This window comes from Delphinapterus leucas, chromosome 2 (genome assembly GCF_059928025.1).
Source record: "Delphinapterus leucas isolate spDelLeu-1000000601 "Yukka" chromosome 2, BTC_Dleu_Yukka2, whole genome shotgun sequence".
NCBI classification, from domain to species: domain Eukaryota; kingdom Metazoa; phylum Chordata; class Mammalia; order Artiodactyla; family Monodontidae; genus Delphinapterus; species Delphinapterus leucas.
In genome coordinates this window covers 166,358,404-166,381,398 of record NC_143130.1, presented here as the reverse complement: position 1 = coordinate 166,381,398, position 22,995 = coordinate 166,358,404, and the positions used below count along the sequence as shown (strand labels likewise).

Here is a 22,995-nt window from a genome sequence, read left to right as displayed (position 1 = left end):
GAATGAAAAAATGTATTCCAGCCCTGTAAAAGTATTAAGTCATGACAAGCATACAGTTTTGGTGGGGTTTTTTAATCAGATCTCAGTAGAAGAGGAAAAGAACTAGACTCTTTCCTGATGGGAATAGAAGAAACAGGTTGGAGAGCAGTGGAGAAGGGCTGGGCAGGCCCAGGGACCAGAAGCTGCCTAAAGGCCAAGCTGATGACATCAGTCCTAGATAATGCACAGTAGGAAGAGAAGCTATAAATGCTCTCACAGAAGAGTCACATGATCAGAGTCACACTTCAGACAGGAGAGTCTGTGCAAGAGTTGGGGGTGGGAGGTTGAGAGAAAGGAAGCAGAAAGATCAGCTGGAAGTATGTCAGGCACAAGGGGATAAAGTAGTATCACTGGGACAATAAGGCAGTTCTGGCAGGTCAGAGACAGGATGCTCAGAGGGGAGATTTAAAGATTTCAAGTTCAAGAGAAGAGGGGTAGGATTAACAAAAAGAAGAAAAGGAAGGATGTAGGTATCTATGTATCTTTAAGTAGAAGCTTTCTAAAGACTGGCAATTATTAATGCTAGGTGACTGGGTTCATGGGAATTCATTGCACTATTCTCTCCACTTCTGAGAACACTAAAAATTTCCCTAATGATAAGATTTTTTAAATTCTAAAAAGTGTAGGTATAGACTTTCCTCATGGTCCCTTATTCTATTTTTGGGGGCCTATTAATAAGCCCTTTTCTCATAGTATAACCAACATTTCATAAATACCCACTGGAAAATATTTAATGCCTCATGAAAAAAGTGTAATAGGCAATGAAATATCATTTAAATTATTACCTTGACTTTTGTCTATATTATCTCCTTTTGTTTCCTCTTCTTTAATGGGGGAACTTATTCTGGGGGCCCTGCTTTGCCCCTGGACCATTTCTGCTAGCAATTCTTCTTGAGAAGTTCGAGTTCTGGGGGCAACTGGAAGTGTCTGTTTCTGTGAGACTTTTATATAAAAAGCAAAAAAGATGGAAATCCAAATGAAGTAATATTTCAAAACTCAACAGTGAATATATTAAATATAAATGCCTCCTTGGGTTTAGAATATGAGGAGTTAGAAACAATTCATAGACACCTCATTTTTCCTTATAGTATTCTATGACTCAGTTACCCATACTTATGTAAACAACATTTATACATTTTAAACTACATGCCATAAATACACTGCAGCACACATGTATTCATTTTTAACCAAATGTAGTCTGGGTTCTGCCTCATGGTTCTATAACAATTTCAAACTGTAATCCAGATAACCTAGGTGAAGAAAGAATATCAATGTTATCTCTCAAAAAACTTGGAAAACTCTCCAATTACAAAAGCAGGAAATTAAGGTCACAGTGATTAAGTCTGAATTTCTCATCATTGTAAACACTCAATATTGCTGACAGACCAAAAAAGAAAATGTAAACAGATGAACTGTTATGTCAAGTGTTGGCCTTTGCCTGATAATCCTTACCCTATAAGCCAAAAGCTGTTTATGTTCAGGGTTAAATTAGGGATGAGGAGAAGCAAGGGGACAGGTGACGATCAGGCTCAAAAGTTGCTAGCTTACAGTTTATTTCACTTTAGAAAGCGGTCATATAAAAAGATGCAAAGGAGAATAGAAAAGCAGAACAACGCGAAAAGAACAGTCATCAAATCCATAGCAAAAATAAAATTTAAAAATTTAGAGTGGGTAATCATCACAGCTTATTAACAGAAAATTTTACATATTGGCTATAGTACATGGGGCACAGAGTAATCGGTTCTACTGAGAGGAAAGAAACCAACCTGTTCATATACTAGACAAATTTTTCTAATTTCAGGCTCTTAATATTTTCAAATTTTGCTCCCTTTTAAATAACATAAGTTCATATCTAATGTTGACTCTAATGCTATAAATATGAAAAGTCTCATATTTATCAAAACTCCCTTTAAGATTTCCGTTATATATTTCACATACATCAGAAAGAGGGAGTAAAAGGCATTACAGTTGCTCAGAGAACTAAGTTCCACTGACATTCGGGAAAGCTTCTCAAACTGGTCAAATCTCCTTTTAATCATTCTCTGAACCTCACCTTGGTCCTGACATCTGGCAGGCATCTGTATTTTATCACAACTTGAGGAGCAATCATCTATAGCTTACTCAAGACTTACAGAAATCTCTTACTTAATGTCAACATAATACATTTAAATTACCTGCAGAGTAGTTAGTTGTTTTTGTTACGGATTCTTGAGCTTCAGATATAGCCTTCAAAATTAGATTCTTGTTAGCTTGTTTGGAAGGTGGAAGTGAAGGTCTAAAAAAGTTAAGAAAGGTATACTGATTAAATTTTAGATTTGAGTTCTTTACATGCTAGCCATCCATTATACCTTTACTACAGCCTTCTCTTAGGTTTGGAACAGACTAGCTGTAGTTTTTAGGAAATGCCAACTGGATGAGAACCTTATAACTTTTGAAAATAATGTATTTGGATCAACCTTCCTCCCACCCATATTACAGTTTTTAATATTCTTTGCAATCTTCTCCAGTTTTAGGCAACTTCTCTTTCATTAATAGAAGCGTTGCTCAAAAACCAATGGAAAAGTCTTACATGGTATTAAATTTATATTTTCATGATACCCTCTTCAAGGAACCCAGAAGACTCCACCAGGCGATGAAAAATTAATGTAGACATGTTCGGTTACCTCCGTTCAGGTTTCGCTGGCACTGACACACTGCTGGAGATGCTTCCTGTACGGGACCCACCATCATCATCTTCCTCCTCCTCTTCTCCATCATGATTGAATTTTTTTACTTTAACAACTGAACTTACCACAGGCAACTTTCTCTTCCGAAAGTTTTCTTCCTGCAATCAGATAAATTTCCACTTACCTAGTCTCAGAAAATAAAATTCTACTACAGAATACTTGCTTCTTTTCAAGAAAACGCCAAGCACATTAAGAATTCATGGGCTATTTCCCTGGTTTCTTATAAAAATACAAGTAATATCTCCAATAGCCAACCTTTAGCTAAAACAAAAACCAGTGCTTTAATTCATTTATAAACAGCAGCATATAGCACTGTTGAGGAAACAAATAAAATGAAGGATCTAATACTGACCTAAAATCCTCGCAAAATGATAAGGTAAGGTTAAAGCTATCTCAACTGTTAGCATCCAGGAAAGTAAACAAGATGTAAAATATCTGTAGCCAGTTGTGGAGAGGAAAATCTGACTGATGTATTATGTTGAGCAGCACAGAAATCAGTTTAAAACAAACTTGCAGTACGTGTTTAGTTATTCCATGTACAATTTAGTATTAAGAACTGACAATTTTCAGCCTAATGAGTCAGAATTTAAAAGTATATACAAACCTCAATGCTCATCTTTTCTGAGCTGTTTCTGAAGAAGGGACTATAAGTCTCTTCTAAGCTGTTAAGCACTTCTGGTTCACACAAACGTCCTGTTTCATATATCCGGCTAGTCTGAATATCGAGTTGCTTGGCAGCATGAATACTGTTTTGCTGCTGTTGAAACTGCAACCTGTTTAAATGAGCACCACTGTCTGCATTTCGACTTGCAGGTGGTCGATAAATTTCAATAGAAGGGCGAGAAGAACCATACGTAAGTGTCACTGTAGGTTTTTTCTGAGATAAGGGATTCTCCTGCACAAAATTGAGATCTTCATCAATGAGATCATCTGGTTCTGGCTTAATATCAATCACATCTTCAGAGGGTGCTGGCTCCCTCAAAGGTTTCACTGTTGACATTAGTCGGGTTGCAGCTCCATCATCATAAGTCTGTCTGTTAAAAAGGAAAACAAAACCAAAAAGGGTGTGTTACCAATTTAGAGCAGTATCTTCAACTCTTCAAAGGATATTTAGATACATCTTAATGAAAAAGTATGGATAATCCCTTTATGTAGTCCATTAAAAAGTACTTTGAAATTGCTTTCTTTTTTTTAAACTTTGATTTACTACATTTTATATAAAAGGTAATCATACTTTGGACTTATCCTTCATTATTTTATTCAAAAAAACTGCTCATGACCACCTCATTTCCAAAAATTTCTGAAAACAGCAATTTAAAGACATATTAACTAATGTAAATGTCACATACACACACCCACCTGCCCACAGGTCTACACAAGACTCTTACCTGACATTAGTAGCCTTCTGCTCCTGTGAACTTGTAGAAACCCTAGATTCTCTTTTTTCAGGTCTAGTGCTAGAAACTGCAAGAGGTGGCACTGCAGCTTCATGCCTTCTCTCATCTCCTCGACTGAAACTGCTCTTGTTTGAAGGTACATTACTATCAAAGATGTTGGTATCGGAAGACTTCAGACTAGAGGGGTCTAGAAAGAAAAACACACAGTCCCTTGAAGCTATTTTTATTACTTTGAACCTTCCCCTTCTTCACCACCAATTTTAAAGCAATAATTATGTGTTCTTCCACAACATTTTTAATGGGTGAATATTATTCCATACATAGTGATATAATAATATATCTAATTTATTATTACTGGACTTTTAATTTTCAATTATAAAACACTGAAATATCCTTGAAGCTAAATCATTGCACACATCCATAATTATTTCCTTAGAATAAATTGCATACTTTCCCTTTCCTTGTTCAAATCATCTTCGAATTATATTAAGTTTATTGCTTTTAAATTCATAAAAATGTGGGCTTCCTCAAAAACTTCAAATGAACTACCATTTTCAAATTTATGGGTTTTTTTCCCCAAAGCAGTATAAGTGACTTCAGAAAAACGATAATATGCTATAGCAAATTCCAAAAAAACTCACACATCATCTTTATGAACCTTACCAGTTGTTACAGAACGAAGTTTATCTAATACACCATGAAGCCTAAAAGAAAAAAACCAAAAAAGTTAAAGCTTCTGTTAATCAAGAAACATTGGATTTCAACTGTCACTCTAAATTTGATGACATTTTAGATCTAGTCTTCAGATAAACACTGACAGATGGTACTGAATGGAATTTAATGGATAAATAGTATTAAAATTAAGTTTTACATTTTTTTAAAAAGGCTGTACATGAATATTGTAGAATAATCAAAAATCTTATTTTTTCATCACTATTTTCAACACCTAGCCTCTGCAAAAATAAGGGCAATGATTATCATCTGACCACACAGCGCTGATCCACAAAGAATATCATTCTGTTTCAAAAGAACTAAAGATTCAAGGTAGATAAAAGGAGATAAAATACCATAAACGTAATGTAACATTATTAAAATTGTTTTAAGCACAGTTTAAATTTATTTTTTATCTACTTAGATGGTTTCTGGAAGAACTTAATCCTGAGAGGTGAAAAAACTTTAAAAATAATCTCAAAATATACTATATCACTTCATTATAACTATTGTTTTCAAAACTAATGCTGTAAACAAGCCACAACCTTAATTATAATATAACCTATTTTAGTAGTTATGTACAAGGCAAAGCTGTCTTACAATCCTTCCAGGAGGCCAGGCATCCTAAAAACACCAGAAATATCTCATTATAATAATGTTTCACCCAGAACCCGGTCACATGCCACTATCCCCTAGGATACAGTTATTGCAGGGCTCCAAAGAATCAGAATAGTCTGTTTGTGGCGGGTGTAAATGAACACTTAAGAAAGCAAAGTGTCAAAACAGAGACACCATCACTTTTATCAGTACATGGTGAAGAATAAAATTTATGGCAAGATGAAAGAGTTGAATTAATGTGATTTTAAATTCAAATTCAGTTGGCAGTCTGCTTATGTAAGAAATTTGTCTAAAGCACTCCCTCAAGTTATCTGAGAAAGGATCTACTAGGTCAATGTCCCATATTACGTTACTGGGACTCAAAGTGATCCAAATGTTGAACCAAAAGTCTAGTCATAAAAAACGTACATGAAACAAAACAAGTACCTGGACCGCTGAAGCATTTAAAAAAAAAAAAAAAAAAAGCAGTACTCTTGATAATGGTAATTTCCCCAGTCAAAAGCACCATGATCTCTCTTCTTTTGGTAAACTCTGGGGACAAACCATAATAAGTGGGTTAGGTCACCCACACTGTAGGAGTGTATGTATCAAAACATTTAAGGAACAACCACTGCACTCAATGTTCTTCAAAAATGTGTAATATAAACCCAGAGAATTCTGTGTGGAATTTCAAGAAAGCTTCACCAGAGTTATAAAGGATACAGTTGCCCATTGGGGCCAAAATGCCTTTAAGACAAACTTTGGTTTAAAGGCAAGTTAACCAGTTTCATATCCCTCCTTATTGCCTATCTGGTCTCCCAGTCTCTTGCCATTCAAATTAAGCAGGCCACTGCTCATGCAACTTTTGCTCCATCTATCAACTTGTGCTGCAACTGGTGGTTCCCAGTGAGGACCTTTATATGATCCTTCCTGCTCTATTCTCAGCCACATCGTTACCCTCCCCCAGCTCTCACTCTACCTCAAACCTGGTACCAGAACCTGGCCTGCCTTCATAAATTAAATCTAATGATTTTAGTCAGTATTCTCAACCAAAGGAATATGTGGTTTGAAAAAGGACATTGGAAATTAAAATACTGATTTATATTTGAACACAAAGTTGCCTATTTCAAAATTCTAGACTTCAAAAAGCTCCAAACTAAAAAAATGATTTGAAATTTTGTCAAAAAACCTTGCCCCCTAAGTTAGCTGACTGAAGAAAGCAATTCAGGAAGTCAACCCAGTCCAAAAAACATCTATAACTGGTTTTGGTGGAGGGAAAGGAATGATAACATGCTGAAGTTTACAAAAGAAACGTATTAACTACAGTCAACACATACTAAGGACTTGTTATGGGCCAGGCACAGCTGTGAGCACATTACATGTATTAGCTTATTTAATTTTCACAACCACCCTATAAAGGTGATTTACGATACCCATTTTGCAGATGGAGAAACCAAGGAAAGAGGCAGATCCAGGATTCAACCTTGGCAGTCTGGCTCCAGAGGCTGTGCTCTCAACACTCACAACCTGCCTCACAACACTGAATCTGACTCTCCTCTCAAGAACCTCTTTTCAGACAGAACACCTACTCTTGACTTGAGCCAAACTTTGGTCTGAGGGGTAAATATTCAGAAACATACCATACGGTGAATCGAATTGTGTTGTTCCCTAGAAACAGGGACAGGTCCTCTGTCATTTGGTCCTGACTTTTCTTGTTGGCCACCATCACCATAATGTAATCAGGAAGTTCTTCATCTATTTAAAAGGAAAAGTATATAAAAACTTTTTATGCTTTCCTTAATATCTTCTTCTACTTGAAGCTGATGTGCTTGAAAATATAGATGTAGTTCTAAGAATGTCAGCTCTACTGGAATTATGCTGGACAAAAAGTATAGCTTTCTTTCTCTTTATTCCATAAGTATTTCAATTACTAGAAGAACAGTAACTAGGAATAACTAATAAATATTTACATAACTAGATATTCTGAATTACGGTATCAAGCTTGAGAGTGCATTCATTTCCTTTAATCTTTTTTAATAATGCTCATTAACTTCAGAAACACTTCCAGAAAGCATACTGGACATTTCTCAAGAATAATACTGAGTCTTGTTCAGTTTTGTGCGTGTTTGTTTCAAAATGACACTCATTTCTCAAGGAACACCTTTATCCTTGGTAAAGGCAGATTTTAATTAGGGTAACAAACTTGCAGCAACATCAAATAAACTAAAACCACCCCAAAATTACACATCATTTAAAAAATTTAATCTTAAGATTAGTTAAATGATTTCTACTCAACTCACTGTTTCATTCTTATACCCTCCTAACAGTGAATTATGAGGGTGAGGTCTAGGACCAAAAACAAACAAAAAAAACCCCAAAACCACCACAATAAAAAGATAGGAAAGCAAAAGCTATTTATCAGGAACTTTGATCCCTACCAAAAAAAATTCCTTTAGATTCTTTAATACCTTAAATATTCACAACATTTCTATGTAGGCAGAAAGGTTCATTTCAGAACTACTATCAGACATTTGTTTCAAGAAGAAATATCAAAAATCCAGTTCAAGAAAAGCACAAATACACTAAAGCCCTATCTACAAATGGAAACAGAGAAATCAGAATACTTGCTAGAAGCATGCAATTCAATGTGAGGAGATAAAAGAACAAGTAGCCAGTCATTTGTTATTTTCTTTGTAAAGTATCAAAAGGCTCCACTGCTTTCTGGCAACTTTAGTAAATAAGCCTCACAGCTTATTTACACAAAGTGTCCCTACCATGGGCTGCCATTGGTAACCCAGGAAAGGAAAACAAAGTTGGGGTGCTTTGGCAGTCTTGACAGTTTTTCTCCCTCATAACGTCAGTAATGAAAACAAATAGGCTGTGCTTTCTGACACTATATATTAGTTTGCATTTTATAAAATTTTATGTAAATGAGATCAGCAGTTGCTCTGGTACAGGGTGGGGACAAGGACAGACGGTAGGGAAGGATACAAAAGAGCCCCAGGAAAACCCAAAAGGAAACTTTTGGAAGTGATGGATATGTTCATTAGCTTGATTATGGTGTATACATATCAAGACATAGCAAACTGTAAATAGGTGGAGTTTATAACAATTATATTTCAACAAGGCTGTTAGAAATTCGTAACATCGTTCTCTCAGTAGACACAAAATGAGAAATAAGAATCTAATGAAAACTAACGTGTTTCTGGGACTTCCTTGGCAGTCCAGTGGTTAGGACTCGGTGCGTCAATCCCTGGTTGGGAACTAAGATCCTGCAAGCCTTGTGGCACGGCCAAAAAATAAATAAAATAAAGTGTTCATGATACATTCCTATAGAATTCTAATAGCATTCTCAAGTTCATCTGAAATCTATGTACTGAAAAACAGTAAAATGTTGACAGTTCCTGCAAGTTCATACTTCCTAAAATGTGAATTTAAGACTGCTCTGAATTATAACTGCCATCTCACTAAAGTACTCCATTTTAAACACACACAAAAATGAAACCGTATCAACTCTTAACAAACAGCTGCTCATCTTTATATCCCACTCAATGCCTTGAAAATAGATATTCAAATATTTACTAAAGAATTGTTTCCATAAAAAGGTTTCCAGTACTTCAGCACAAAGAAAGGGACTAGAAAGTCACCCTTTTCAGAAGGACAATGATGCCTATACATTCAAATAATCAGGTAGCTAACTGTAAACAATGTATATTTCAAATAGTCTAATGGTGATCCCTGTTTACCCACTTAATCAACATTTATGAAAATATGTGGTGCTCTGCTAGGCCACTGAGACACAACCAATATGAAGTCTCTGCCCTCAAGAAACTTCCAGTCAAGAAGCAGAGGCAAACAAGTTGAGAAGCTGTGCTAATATGTTAACAGCTGGGACAGATGAGTTCAAGAAGAGCATATGGGAGTGACTCCTATCCTTCTGTTCGCTCACCAAGTTTCTATTATGAAGCAACCATAATAGAAACATCAAGGACCCAGAAGACCTGAGTTCTTGGGTCTTAAATCTGCTGCTGACCAGCTGTATTTAGCCCTCCCAAGACTCCATTTCTTTATTTGTAAAAAAGTAAATTACCTGCCATCCCCACTCCAGCATTGTGTTCAGGTACAAATAGAACTCTATGAAAATATTTTGAAAACTATAAAATACATGATATCTTTACTACAATTACACTTCACATTGTACTTCGTCAAGCTTGTAACCAGGTTTTTAATATTAATAGGCTCAAAATTCTTGGTTTGAGGTTTTTGATAAATGATAGGAATCATCAGATTGAATTTAGACCCAAGTAATATGTGTTTATGTTTTCATGTGCTAGAATTACTAAAGTTCTCACTGTAGGTTTTCTGTGGATTTCTTTTTGACCCAAAACAAGTTCTTGGCACAAAGCTGGCATCCATTAAATGTTGAATGAATAAAAGAATAAACAATCCTGGTTCAGCTTCATCTTTAACCTGTGAGCCTCAATTTTCTTATCTGTTAAAGTCTTACAACAATCCTGACAACAAATAATTAGTATGTGGCAAACTACCATCTGGTCTCAGGCCCCCTTTACACGACTGAAAATTACTGATGATCCCAAACAGCTTTTATTCATGTGCATATAGCTACTGATATTTATCATACTAGAAACTGCAACTCAGAATTTTTAGATTTCTTAATTCGTTTAAAATAATACACCTATCCCATAAACAATAAACCTGTTTTATGTTGTTCTAAAAAAAGAATGTGAAGAAAATCTGGTCTCACACAGGTATGCAACGGGAAAAGGGGTATTTTAGTACCCTTTTCAGATAATGTGGATATTCTTCTGTGATACTCCACCAAAACTCAACGAGTGGTAGTTTCTTGAAGGTAAGCAACAATACTGAATCTAAAAACTGTATCAATGACCTTTTTGTACTCTGTTACATGAAAATCCATTGATCCATCCTGCACTTTTAATGGATCTTTCTTATCCCTGTACAGTTTAAAAACATTCATGCATTGGTCATTTGAAAAATTACTGGTTCACTGAGCTAAACAAACCACTGGCATACGGATACATTTCATTATACAGTATAGAAGAACCATTTGCTAATATCACCACGCTGTCAAATTTATGGAGGAAGACAAATTTTCCAAAATTCTGATTTTCATTTGAAAGCTCAACTTTGTCATTGGCAACAAACTTTACTAGTTCTTTACCTTTGCTCACTTTCAGGAAAATGTCTGCCAAAAACCCAAATTATGTAACTAGCCCGTTAGTCTTTCTTAGAAGTTAAAAATGATGTTCCAAAGGGTAAAAGGGGGGAGGGGGATGGATAAATTAGGAGTATGTGATTAACAGATACAAATTACCATAATAAAACAGATATGCAACAAGGACTTACTGTATAGCAAAAGGAACTGTATTCAATATTTTTTAATAGCTTATAACGGAAAACAATCTGAAAAAAGTACATATATATATAAAACTGAATCACTTTGCTGTACACTTAAAACTAACACAATATTGTAAATCAACTAAACTTTAAAAAATAGTTCCAAAAAAAACAAAAGAAAAAAAAAAATTCCATGAAAAAGGCGGCTAGGTCAGTTCTCAACTCAATCACACAAATTCTTTGCCTTAGGACAACCCATCATGCTTCAGTATGGCAGAAGTACTATGAGTACTTCCTATTTCCTAACACCACATATTAAAAAGATGTAGTCAGGGCCAGGGTTTAAAAAAATATTTTACTTCATCACTTACATTCATAAATGAAACTGGCCTCTTTTTTTTTTTTCTTTGTAATTGCAAGTGGAAGGGTGGTGAAGAATACGATAATTGCTTGTAAAGTTTGGTGTGAGATACTGATTCGGGCTAAGGTACCAGCAGTTTTACTCACCACTTTTGCACAGTCCAAATGTCAGCACGGTGAAAATGGCAAATACCCTGTCAGTATTAATACGAAAATAGTTTTGACTTCAGAGACCCTTGGGGTCTCCCACACCTGGAGAACCACTATCATAAGTGGTAGCTATTATTTTTACAGGAGGCACCAGCTCTGGAGCCAAACAGACGCAGGTCTCAATCCATAAAACCTTGCTCAAGCCAAGCACCCAAAGCCTGTTTCCCTGTTTGTACAACTGGGGATATTACCACTTACCTTCCAGTGTTCTCCTGGGGATTATCGTGACCTAATGCATATACGACAATAATTAAGCACAGTGCCTGGCCCAGAGTAAACACTCAAATTATAATTTATAAAAGAATAAAAAGAAAAAAGACACATTACCGTCGGGAGGTAAGAAAAAAAGGGGCAGGAAAAATAAAGAGATCTGAAAATAAAACTCACTGAACCACGAGAGAGGTAAATGCCAGACAGCATCATTCATATGCAAAATAATAACTGAAAAATGAAGTTCAAGAGGAAAGGAAAGAAAATAGTAAAAACAATAGAAATCAGACCAATATTAAGGAAAATATGACAGAGCCTCAACAGAGGAAGCTAAACGATTTCAAAACACCCTATTAGAAGGGGATCTGGGAAAAAAAACAAGGTTGCATATAAAGCTTTCAATGGAAAGATAGTACGGAAAAGAAGTAACCAGGGAGTATCAGATTCGAAGGTAAAAGGGCGTCTCTCCAAAGTCAAAGGCATGATAGGAAAAATGCATTCCTAAAATTAAATTCGCTGCAAATTCTAAAGTCTATTAGGCTAACAACAGAAGACTTACCAACGTAAGCTCCTAGTTCTTGCAATTTCCCCTTAATGGCACTCTGAGGGAAGAAAAAAACCATCGTGCGCGTGAGAAAGGCAGCCCTGGGAAAACCGACTGCAGCACAGAGGCAACTTCGCGAGCGCGCACACCTCCTGCCCCCCGGGCGCCCGAGTGGGGGTGGGGAGACACCTCGGGCCCCCCAGTCCCACCCCGGAACCCCTCCTCCGCGGCGCCCCCCGCGGCGCCCCCTCCAGCTCCCCGCGCGGCTCTCGCCGGGACCCCAACGCCTCCCTCAGATTCCCGGCGGCTCCTTCTTCAGCCGCGAGCCCGCTCTCTGAGGCCGCGGCTGCGCCCAGGCCCGAGGCGGCCTGGCCGAGGAGGCGCTGCTCGCCGACCCCGCGGCCAGTCAAAAGCGTCGGCGACGGGCAGGCCGCGGCGTCCAGGCCGGGCCCCACACCCCCCGTTACTCCTGACAACCGCGCGCCCGCCCGCCGAGGCCCGGCTTCCCGCCCCCGCCCGACGCGGGCCTCACCCGGATCTTGCGGCTGATCTCGGTGCCGATCTCCATGGCTCCGGGGCCGGCGGTGGACTCAGCACCGCGAAGTGTTCCGCTTACTGGGAGCCGGAGTCCAGCTCCCAGCCCGCAGCCTCACCGCCTCCACCACCGCCGCTCCCGGCCGCGCGCTCTACGTGACCCGCCCCCACCGGCTGGAGCCAAGTCGAGCGCGCCTGCGCCTAAGCCTGCGCCTGCGCGCACTCGGGCCCGGGGAGCCGGCACTCTGGCGACCTCTGCTGGCCGGGAGGAGAGCCGCGGTAAAACCTTAGAATCAAAGTAAGCGTAGAGAGAGGACTCCCCTCTCCCCATATCTGCTAATTCCTGAAGTGGTCTCATTAGTTATTAATTGCTGCATAACAAATTACCGCACACATTTACCATCTTGTGGTTTCCATGGGTCTGGAATCTGAACACAGCTTAGCTGGATTCTCCGCTCAGGGTCTCATAAAGCTGCAGTTGAGGTGTCAGGAAGGGTGTGTTCTAGTCTGGAGGCTTCACCGAGGAAGAAGCCACCTTGAAGCTCATTTAGGTTGTAAGCGGAATTAATCTCCTTGCAGCTTTATGAGTGAGGGCCTCAGCTTTCTCCTGGCTGTTGTCTGGAGGCCCCCCTCAGGTCAGAGATGTTGCCCACACTTCCTTGCCAAGGGCTTCACCAACATGGCTGCTCACTACATCAAGCCCGGGAAGAGAGGATCTCAGCTCAGGGAAGGCCCAGTCCTTCTTTTAAAGGCTTTCATTTGATTAAGCCAGGGCCTCCCAGGGCCTGACCCCCAAATCAACTGATTTAGGGTCTTAATTACAAAATTAGATTGCAAAATCCTTCATCCGTGCATATTCATTAGCTGCAAGCAAATCACAGGTGCTGCCTGCGGGAGGGGATTACAAAGGGTGTAAACAGCAGCGGCAGAAATCTTGAGGCCACCTAGGGTCTGTCGGCCACACGGTCCTTCATCTCATAGAATCCTTTTTTTCTTCGGAATTACTATAACGTCTATGTGGGAGCTACTAGTATGACACTACCCTTTCTGTAATGTTCATCTCATTTGCGTGTATGTGTGTGTGCACATGTGCATTTGTTCTCTCTAACAAAATTATAAACTCCTTGTAGGTCTGTATTTCTCCAGAATTTCTTTTGGGACGCTAGACACATAGTAAGCACTTATTAAATATTTGAAGGATAAAATTAATTAATGACCTACATTACAAAAGCATTCCTCACGGATAAATCCAATGATCACGCACTCATTCAACATTGATGAGAGGCAGCAGAGCAGAGTGACTGAGAACAGGGACCCTGGAGCCAGAATGTCTGGGTTTGAATCCCAGCTCTGCTACCCTCTCTGAGACCTTAGGCAAGTTGCTTATCCCCTCTGCCTTAGTTTCCTCATCTGTGACATAAGTATGATACCAGTTTCTCCTTCATAGAGTTATTATGAGGATGAGGTAAGTTCATAGTTGGGAAGTATTTTGAACTGTGCTTGGCTCATTGCAGTACTATGGTTGTTGATTAAAAATTAAATGCCTACCCTGAGTCAGATGCTCTGCTACGAGCCAGAGAGCACAAACATGAGTGAGACTGAGTCCCTTTATTCACAACATTCACAATCCAAAAGACAGGCACCTTATTTCTATCTCTTTACCCACCATTTCAGAACCAAGAATGCAAACACATGTTTTGCCATTACTGCATACAAAATCCTTAGTCAATATTTAGATAATAGTGAAAGAACATTTTATGAAAAATAGAGAATGTTTTCATTAAAATGTATTCAGAATAGGTAAAACTTTTTTTTTAAATGTATTCAAGAAAGAGTCAACTTTCAAGACAATCCATTTAAAACTGCAGAAGGAGACTCGCAGGCTGCTTAAGAACTTGCATATTTAGATCTCAGGAGTGTGTCTGGATCACAGAGGGGATGACCCCACTAAACCGATGGTGTTCAGTGGTCTGACATTGTTACAGGTGCTTCCCTGTAAGATGCATCTTCATAAACCACATTGCATCCAGAGGAAGATGATCATAATGATGCCTGAAAGAAACCATTAAAGGGACTAGTGGTATTCAACTTGAAAAAGACTAAGCAGGACAATGAGAATTATTTTCCGGCGTGGAAGTTCTCTCCAGTTCAGGAGGAATGATATATTTTGCTCTAGGAGACAATGAGGACTAGATTTCAATGAATCCCAGTTGAGGGCTCTGGGCTGTTTTTCAAAGAGAGAAGATTACTAAAAAGAGCATTGGTTTTGAAGTCAAAGAGGTCGAGTACTAACCCCAATTGCATGGAATCCGTTGTCTTCTAACACTGGCCCCCTAGCATCTCCAGCCCCCTCTCAGGGCAGCATTCCAACTGGGTGCTGCACATCATTTGCAAGTGTCGGGGGAAGAGGAGGGCAGAAGAGAGGTGTTTGGGGGTGTCCTTCGGCCTGGAATGCTTTTCTCTTTTTTTCTTTGAATGCCTAATGAACTTTTTATTTGTCCTTCCAGACACAGCCAGAAGCTGATCATAGTGATAAACTGAATATCACTCCACTTAGAATATCTACCCATTAAGTGTATTTGCCTACTAGAATTATATATTCACCTGTTCCTTACATGGTGAGTCTTTGAGAACAGGGCCATACATCTTATTTATCTTTCTCTTTGCAGCATTTGGCTTCCAAGAGATGAGGTTTGAATAGACAAGTTTTTTCATTAGTGAATATCTCATGGCATGTCTACCCTTGGATCAAAAGCCCTTAAGTGTTGGGAATTCCAGTCACAGCAATTGCTTTTGCTATGGAAGCTGACATACTTTTCTTCATTTTCTTGTCCATTGAACAAATATATTGCCAGCATCATCATGGTAATTTATATAGTGAGAGATAGTGGGTACTCACCAAGTATCAAAGCAGATTAATTTCTTAACTCCTAAGGAAGTATCAGTCAGTGTACCACCAAACCCACAATTTCTTTCCCTTTATTGAACATCTTTTTACTGTAGAAATTTTTAAATTTTTACTTTTTTTTAAAGAGAATTACCTTCACAGGAAGAAGAATGTATATCACTTCTGGGTAGCAAGAGGAGGTAAAAATACAGACAGATATGTAATTGCTTATTCATCTACACACTCTCTGTAGACGGGTACATAGTATTATGGTAACACCAGTTACCCCCAGGAGGAGAGCAGGAAAGTAAGAAGGAGACTTTTCCTTGCACCGTTTTGTATCTTTTGGGGTTGAACCATATAAATTATTTCACTTCTTTCCATACAAACAGAAGCCAATAATAATTTCATGCCGAACACTTTGAAGCCTTTGTTCAAGTGGCTTGTCATGGGGCTGTTACTGTCAAATTAACATGGTTGCAGGAAAATAGAGCTTAAGGACTTGGTCAGCAAGTGGCACTTGTGGACCGTGAGGGAGGAAGTTCAGCTCAGTGTATAACATCGCTTGGGTTTTACAATCATTTTCTATTTTTAAAATTCTTTTATTTTCTTCCCGATTCAATTAACAAGTTTTTATTTAGTGCCTACCCTCTGCCCAGTAGTGTCCTAGGAATTCTAGGAGATATAAAAGAAGCCTACATGAAACAGTTTTTAACGTTCTTGCCAAGTGTGGGGATCACTGTGGAATGGGGTGGCTAGCAAGTTGTGTTGGAAGCAGAGCCTTGAATTGAGGCTTGGAGAGCAACAGAAGGCTTAGACAAAGGGAAGGGGGGCCGGAGGTGCTCTGGGCCAGGAGAAATGGTTTGATGGGGGCAGTAGGGGAGAAGAGAGGAATAAGGATGGTCATAAGAGGCTGAGGCCGATTTAGAAAGGCCCTAAAGGTCAGGCAGAACAGCTTATCCTTAGGGGTCCATTGGGAGTGATAAACCCCAAGGAGACGTAAGCCTGGTATTCACATGGAGAGAAGAGAGAGCAGAAACCAGAGGCATGGAGACCGCCCTTGTTGCAGTAAGTCAGATGTAAAATGATGAGGGATGAAGATTTGGATTAGAATGGGGGGGAGGGGGGCATTCAGGAACAAAGAGGAAAGAAAGCATTCATGAGATGTTTCAAAGGAGGAAGTGGCAGGCCTTGATGATAAGCTGGAGATGGAGAAGACTCACACATAATTTCAGTTTTTCTATTTTGGAAAACCAGAGAGCCAGTCATTTTCTCTTTTCTTCGCACACGAATTGACCCCCTCATGGTGTCCAGTTGAAATTCAATTATAAGCAGAATTGATTGATTTTCTTCCATATAGAAACACATGTAATCCTATTTGCCTTGAGCTCCATTACCCAAGCTGAGTCCTGCCTAGGGTTTGTTCTTCCATCGCACTCCTACTTCCAGGATGGCGCTTTCCACTTAGGCCTTGTTTGTCATGTGTATGTGCGGTGTGTAGGTTTATTACCCAGTAGACTAGAAGTCCTTTGTGAGCAGGGACCATGAGTAAGTACTCACTAAGTGTCTGTTAACTGTTGAAGAAAATGAGATCTAAATGAAATGTAACATAAGAAAGCTTTCCAGAAACAAACATATTTTTTAAAAAATCATTTAAATAAAATTTACATAATAAAAATTTCTCTGCTCCAATCACTCAAACCATATGCCAAGGAAAGGCGAAACACCCTATTGTGATGGTGTTAGGGACACAGAATTTTATTCCTTGGCTTAAGTGTTGCCATGCAGTAATAAAAATAATAATGCAGTGTAATAATAAAAATTGCTAATAGGGCTTAGAATGAAACATTTCACACAAGTTACTGGATAGTGATTATTATTATTTTCGGTATGTGGGCCTCTCACTGCTGCGGCCTCTCCCGCCGCGGAGCACAGACCCTGGACGCGCAGGCCCAACGGCCATGGCTCACGGGCCCAGCCGCTCCGCGGCATGCGGGATCCTCCCGGACCAGGGCACGAACCCGCGCCCCCTGGACCGGCAGGCGGACCCCCAACCACTGCGCCACCAGGGAAGCCCAGATAGTGATAATTATTATTATTATCATTTTACAGGAGATGAGCAGGCACAGAAAGGTTAAGAAACTCGCACACGGCGACCCAGCTAAGTAAGCGTTGGCGCTGAGATTTGAACCCAGACAATTTTGACTCTGGAGTTCCCCATCCTTAAGAGCTTTACTTTGTACTGCATTAAGCACACAGCTCTTTTGAAGACTTACAGGTTATTTGAGGCATAACCTTTTTCAGAGGAGGGGGACTTTGGCACCCTGTACTACCAATCAGTGTTTTTCCTTTTTTTATGGGCTATATCCTTAGACGTAAGTATGGGAGGAAGAAATTGAATGTTTGAACTGTTTTCAGAAATGTATAAGAGTAAATGAACAACTTCAGCAATAATAGAATTTTACAGAACACCTAAGAACAACACGGGAATAAAACCCTTTACATGGCACCGAAATAATATCCCCCTCCTCTCATTTTTATTAAAAGCCTTGCTTTATTTGGAAACTCTTAAAATAAGTGGTCATAGGATTAAAAAAAGCCGCGGCGCGCCCCCTCCCCGGCGGCCGGGCGCAGCTGTCCGCACCTCCCCCGCCCGCATTCCAACTCTCTGAGGTCACAGGCAGCCACCGCCTCCCCGGATCCGCCCGCCCGGCCCAGGGGGAGGGACGCCCGGCCCCGGCCGCTCCACTGCTCCGGCCGCGCGTCCTGTGCCCGTCCGCCCGCCTTCCTGCTGCCCCGGCCCCCGGCCGGTTTCTTTGTGCGGCGCTGCCGGCCGGCGTGTCCCTTCTCCGGGCCTCTCCCCTCGCCGCGGCCGCCGCGGGACCCTGCGCGGGGGAATGCTCTGCGGGCCGAGTTCGAGGAGACAGGAAGTGAGGCGTGCGAGCCCCATGAGCGCGCCGCGGCGCGGGCTGGCGTGCGGGCGCGGCTGCGGTGGCCGCGCGGCGGGGCCCCGGGAGGCGGGCCGCTGAACTGGGCGTGCGGCCCCGAGGATGCGGGAGCGGGAGCAGGTGAGGGCGCGGGGCCCGGGCCGGCGGGCGGCGGGCGGCGGGCGGCGGGCGGCGGGCGGGCGGGCGCGGGGCCGAGCGCTGGCGTGTGTCCGCGAGCCGGGACCCCGGAGCGCGTCGGCCGGCCCCGGAGTCTTGGAGGATGGGTCCCAGCTCCCAGACCTAAGGCAGGAGCGTAACAAAGAAAAAAGTCTTCCTTTTCCAGGTTCTCTCTGATCTACTTGAGTAATTTCTAAAGGGGTCTTGAACTTGTATTCTGAACTCCTCGGCTGATTGTAGCGGCTTCATTCTGGATCAGAGTTTTAAACGTTTTAGGCATATCTGTGCCTCTTAGAATATTAAGTGCGAGATTTGCTAGGTAACTTTGGCGAGAAGGCGAGTAGGGAAGGACTGTTCCGTGGTGATGACTTGTTTTGGTTTTGGAGTAAAGATTGTTTACTCTGGAAAAAAGAATTCTTGGGTCTGCAAATTCCGACTTGTGATTTCTGCAAATCCTGATTAGATTGGCCGCTCTTGGCATGCCCGTCTTAATTTTCTTTTTTGCTGAGAAAGCCTTATAATAATATGCTCGCAAACACGTTCAAAACACTCCGTGTGCTCCAGGTGACAAGCGCCGTATGCCTAATGGTTGCTGACAGATTTTTTTTTTTTAAGTTTGGGATATGATAGAAATTTTACTCTGAAAGTAGTTGTCTGCTGTTCCTAGCACATTTTATTTTCGAGTTCTACGCATAAATGTTTTGTTCAGGAGAAACATGCGTTTGATTTAATGCTATAGATCTATATATTATTCTAAAAATGTCATATACTCATTTAGTGATTGTTTTATTTGAAAGCATCATTAGCAGAATTACGTGTAGTGAGGACTTTAGCAACAAGGCGGGAAACTACAGGATTCAGAATTAAACTGTATTTGAGGAACTTCTGAAAGGTGATGTAAAAACATTAAAATGAATTCACAAATATCTCGGACTGCCTTTTGAAACCTTGAACAGAATTTAATATATACCTGTTTTTTATTTCATAACAAAGTGATTTTGTAGAGAAACAAAATATCTCCTAGTATTTTCCTTCAAAAGCTAATTATGAATTTTCTGTTTACTTTAGTAGTTAGATACGTTAGAATTCCAGATCCAACTACCTTTCAAATTGTTTCATATTATTTTACACCCGAAACAGACATCCCCCCAAAGCATCTTAAATTTCTACTCCTCTATCCAAACATTCATAACTTTATGACATCATTTGGTAGCAAATACTGCACATAACTGAAAATTAAATGTGTCAGTTGTTAATTTTGTAAATTATTAAGCAGAACATTATTTTTACACGTCTTAATAAACAAAAAGCAAGCTATTATGGATAGATCTTGGGGAAAAAATGCATCTGATACACACACACACCCTTCAGCTTTTTCAATTACATTATAACATCTACCAAAATAAAAGAGAAAACATTGGCTTTTCTTTATCCTTGATGCAGTAAAACATTTCACACTCAGGGACAACTGAAAGTTTTACTCTGTTTGCTTCATCAGAGCTTAAGTTAATGATTAAGTTATATAGTGTAGTACCTACTGCCTACAAGGCATAGTTTTATATAGTGTAGTATCTACTGCCTTCAAGGCAGTGAAGAGAATACCATATTTGAACACCCCCCAATGCAAATTTTCATCTTTCCTCTGTAATTAATCTGTCCTCTTTCCAGTTATCACAATTTCTATGTAAAATTTAAATTCACCATCTAATCACTTGAAAGGGTATTTAGTATATATATGTATATATAATCTTTTAAAATTTATACAAACACTCATAACTTATCAGGCACTTTTCTAGTTGAAAGCTTATTATTTAAAGTTCTCATTTCTTGATTTTTTTTCTTTCATTTTGCCTCAGCTGTCTATTTGGTTTATACCCTGACATAGAAAAGAGCATTGAAAACTGCAGGTGGAGCCCATGTCTTTTCGTAATATCTATTTTCTATGCCCCCCTTTAGTATGGTGCTTTTACCTTACAAAGGTACACAACAAATGTTAACACAATTCTTTATGTAGTTCTAGTTTTCTTTATTTCCTCTGGCCTTCTTCCTCTATTCCTGGTTTTTAACTTTTATTTTTTTTACTATCTGGAGATAACCAGAGCTCAAAACCAAAACAAAATCCAAAAAACAAACAGAAAATTGTGGTTGGGTCCTTATTAGAGATACAGCCATGTATGTAATTATAGCATGCTTGTAATCTCCTTAAGAGCAAGGACGGCTTATTAGGACTCGTCTTAGATTTCTCTAAAGGGCCACTACACTGCCTTGTACTCAGAGACGCAATACACTTTTGTGGAATGGAATTATAAAATGTTAAGTTTGGCAAAGCCTAGTGTAATAGCTAAACTATATACTCTAGCTCTGCCACCCCCCAACCCTGAGTGCCCATCACCTCTGGGGCTGAGACGCAGTAGAAAAAGCAGAAAAGAGCAGAGGACTGGGAATGAGGAATCTGGGATCGGTTCCCAACTCAGCCCGTCCTAGTGTGAGGCTGAGAAAGCCGCTTCTCCCGAGGCCTGGGTTCTGTGTCCGCCAGATGAGAGGGTTGGGGGCTGCCCTTGCCCCTCCGCGCGGTTCCCGGCCCAAGTTCAGGGTAACCAGCCGCGGCCGAGCCTTGCCAAACGATTCATCCTCGGGGGAAGCCTCTGTTCAGAAGATAACGGAGAGTGGGAACCGTCCCGGGATTCTGGAACTATCTGGGATTTTGTCGACTCGTTTAGGGGAACAAAAATCCAGCCAATGTAAAAGTTCCAAGCTGCCGCTCAAGGCCAGTTTGCTGCCGCCCAGGAGGTACCACCAACGGGTGTTGTTTAGAAAGTTTTAAGTCGCGTATTTTGGCGGAGGTCCTGAAGCTCCAAATCGGGATTCAAATGGACCCCACCCAAACCTCTCCCTCGCCTCTGGGGCTCTAGCCGGGTCCTTTAAGTGTTCCCTCCGGCATCAGCGGGAGCCTGTACTCTCCTAGAGCATCCGTCCGGAAACGCGGTCGCAGGCGGAGGGTTCCGGAGCCTCTGCGGCTGTGGGTTGCTCGGGCAACGCCGCCTGCTTTTCCGTGGGGGGAGGACGAGGGAGGAGCCGGAGCTATTCCTAGTCTTCTTGGCCTCACGGGCTTGTTGAGCAACGTCCTCCCCGCATTAACTCGGGAGGGCGTTTAAGGGCCTTGGCCCCCTCCTCTTCTGGGCTGCGGCCCCGCTTAGGTGAAGGCTCACCGCCTCTTTAGGCGTCCCCATCCGGAAAGGGGCCGGGGCCAGGGCCACGCTTTTCAGAACGTCCACGCGTCTGGTGGTAATCCGATAACAAGCGTTTGTAGGGTCTTTTTTAATTTGTTTATAAATAAATCGATTTAGTGACGTAAATATTTATAAACCAGAGAGTTCTACAAATGCTTGTTAAGTGTTCACCTCGTTTGAACCTCACAGCTGCCATGTGTTACAGGGGATTATTCCATTCGGGTTCAGGGTTAATTTGCCTAATTGGGACTGAGACTTGAACGTAGCTCTTCTGGAGGTTTTTTGCAATTATCTCACTTAAGGACTAAAGAACCCTAACATTTGGAGTATCGGGGAGCCAAAAAGAGTTAACTATGAAAAAACAAAACTTATGTAAAATAGAAGGAGGACCACTAATGCTAGCTACTAAATTTGGGGTTATAGTAGTGTCAGCCATTATCTCATTTAATCCTGAAGTTAGCCACACGTTGTCACTACTATCTGTGGGATTGAGTGAGGGGTGGAATCTGACCCAGGGCGTAACACAGCTCTGATGATAAACTTCCGCACTGCCTCCCAGATCCTGCTAATGCCTTATTTTTCCAGAAGAGAGGGAAAGCTTAGATACAGCTTTATTAATTTTTATTTTTGAAAACAAAGCCCAGATTTGCTATTGCCTATGTAACCGGTGTTCCTCTTTCCCCAGCACTGGCGTGGGTGCTCCCATCACCTGGTCTTTGGAGACTCAGTTGCTTTTTAATGGCGGCAGCAGCTGCTGGGTGAGCAGCCGGAGACTGTACAGTACTCCTCCCTTCAGGACAGGATTGCTTTCTCTCGCCATTACCACCGCTGGATTGGTGGCGGTGCTTTTCCCTTTTCACCGCTCCAACTCTTGAAGGGAGAAGAAGATGCCACTGCCATTTGGATTGAAACTAAAACGCACGCGGCGCTACACGGTATCCAGCAAGAGCTGCCTGGTTGCCCGGATCCAGCTGCTCAACAATGAGTTTGTAGAGTTCACGCTGTCCGTGGAGAGCACTGGCCAGGAGAGCCTAGAGGCTGTGGCCCAGAGACTGGAGCTTCGGGAG

At 40.9% G+C, this 22,995-nt stretch overlaps 2 protein-coding genes across 29 annotated transcripts in view; one reads left to right on the top strand and one right to left on the bottom strand.

Annotated features, from left to right (window-relative positions):
* Nucleotides 1-12,872, bottom strand: part of ZC3H14 (zinc finger CCCH-type containing 14) — a 38,911-nt gene extending 26,039 nt beyond the window's left edge. For 5 of the 19 annotated variants that reach the window (XM_089908081.1, XM_089908082.1, XM_089908089.1 and 2 more), the window contains exons 1-10: nucleotides 12,706-12,871; nucleotides 12,189-12,231; nucleotides 8,670-8,750; nucleotides 7,111-7,225; nucleotides 4,826-4,866; nucleotides 4,154-4,349; nucleotides 3,370-3,799; nucleotides 2,703-2,863; nucleotides 2,214-2,314; nucleotides 825-980 (exon numbers count right to left, since the gene is read on the bottom strand). In XM_089908081.1, coding sequence (XP_089764207.1) covers nucleotides 825-980; nucleotides 2,214-2,314; nucleotides 2,703-2,863; nucleotides 3,370-3,799; nucleotides 4,154-4,349; nucleotides 4,826-4,866; nucleotides 7,111-7,225; nucleotides 8,670-8,750; nucleotides 12,189-12,231; nucleotides 12,706-12,741 — 1,360 coding nt within the window. In that variant the 5' untranslated portion in view covers nucleotides 12,742-12,871. Of the gene's footprint in view, nucleotides 1-824; nucleotides 981-2,213; nucleotides 2,315-2,702; nucleotides 2,864-3,369; nucleotides 3,800-4,153; nucleotides 4,350-4,803; nucleotides 4,867-7,110; nucleotides 7,226-8,669; nucleotides 8,751-12,188; nucleotides 12,232-12,705 lie in introns of those variants that run through there. The other 14 variants (XM_022576331.3, XM_022576338.2, XM_022576333.2 and 11 more) reach the window with 9 other exon arrangements.
* Nucleotides 12,873-18,297: 5,425 nt separating this feature from the next.
* Nucleotides 18,298-22,995, top strand: part of PTPN21 (protein tyrosine phosphatase non-receptor type 21) — a 92,588-nt gene continuing 87,890 nt past the window's right edge. For 6 of the 10 annotated variants that reach the window (XM_089908071.1, XM_089908067.1, XM_089908069.1 and 3 more), the window contains exons 1-2: nucleotides 18,303-18,662; nucleotides 22,614-22,995. In XM_089908071.1, coding sequence (XP_089764197.1) covers nucleotides 22,816-22,995 — 180 coding nt within the window. In that variant the 5' untranslated portion in view covers nucleotides 18,303-18,662; nucleotides 22,614-22,815. Of the gene's footprint in view, nucleotides 18,663-18,748; nucleotides 18,865-22,613 lie in introns of those variants that run through there. The other 4 variants (XM_022576353.3, XM_089908073.1, XM_089908068.1 and 1 more) reach the window with 4 other exon arrangements.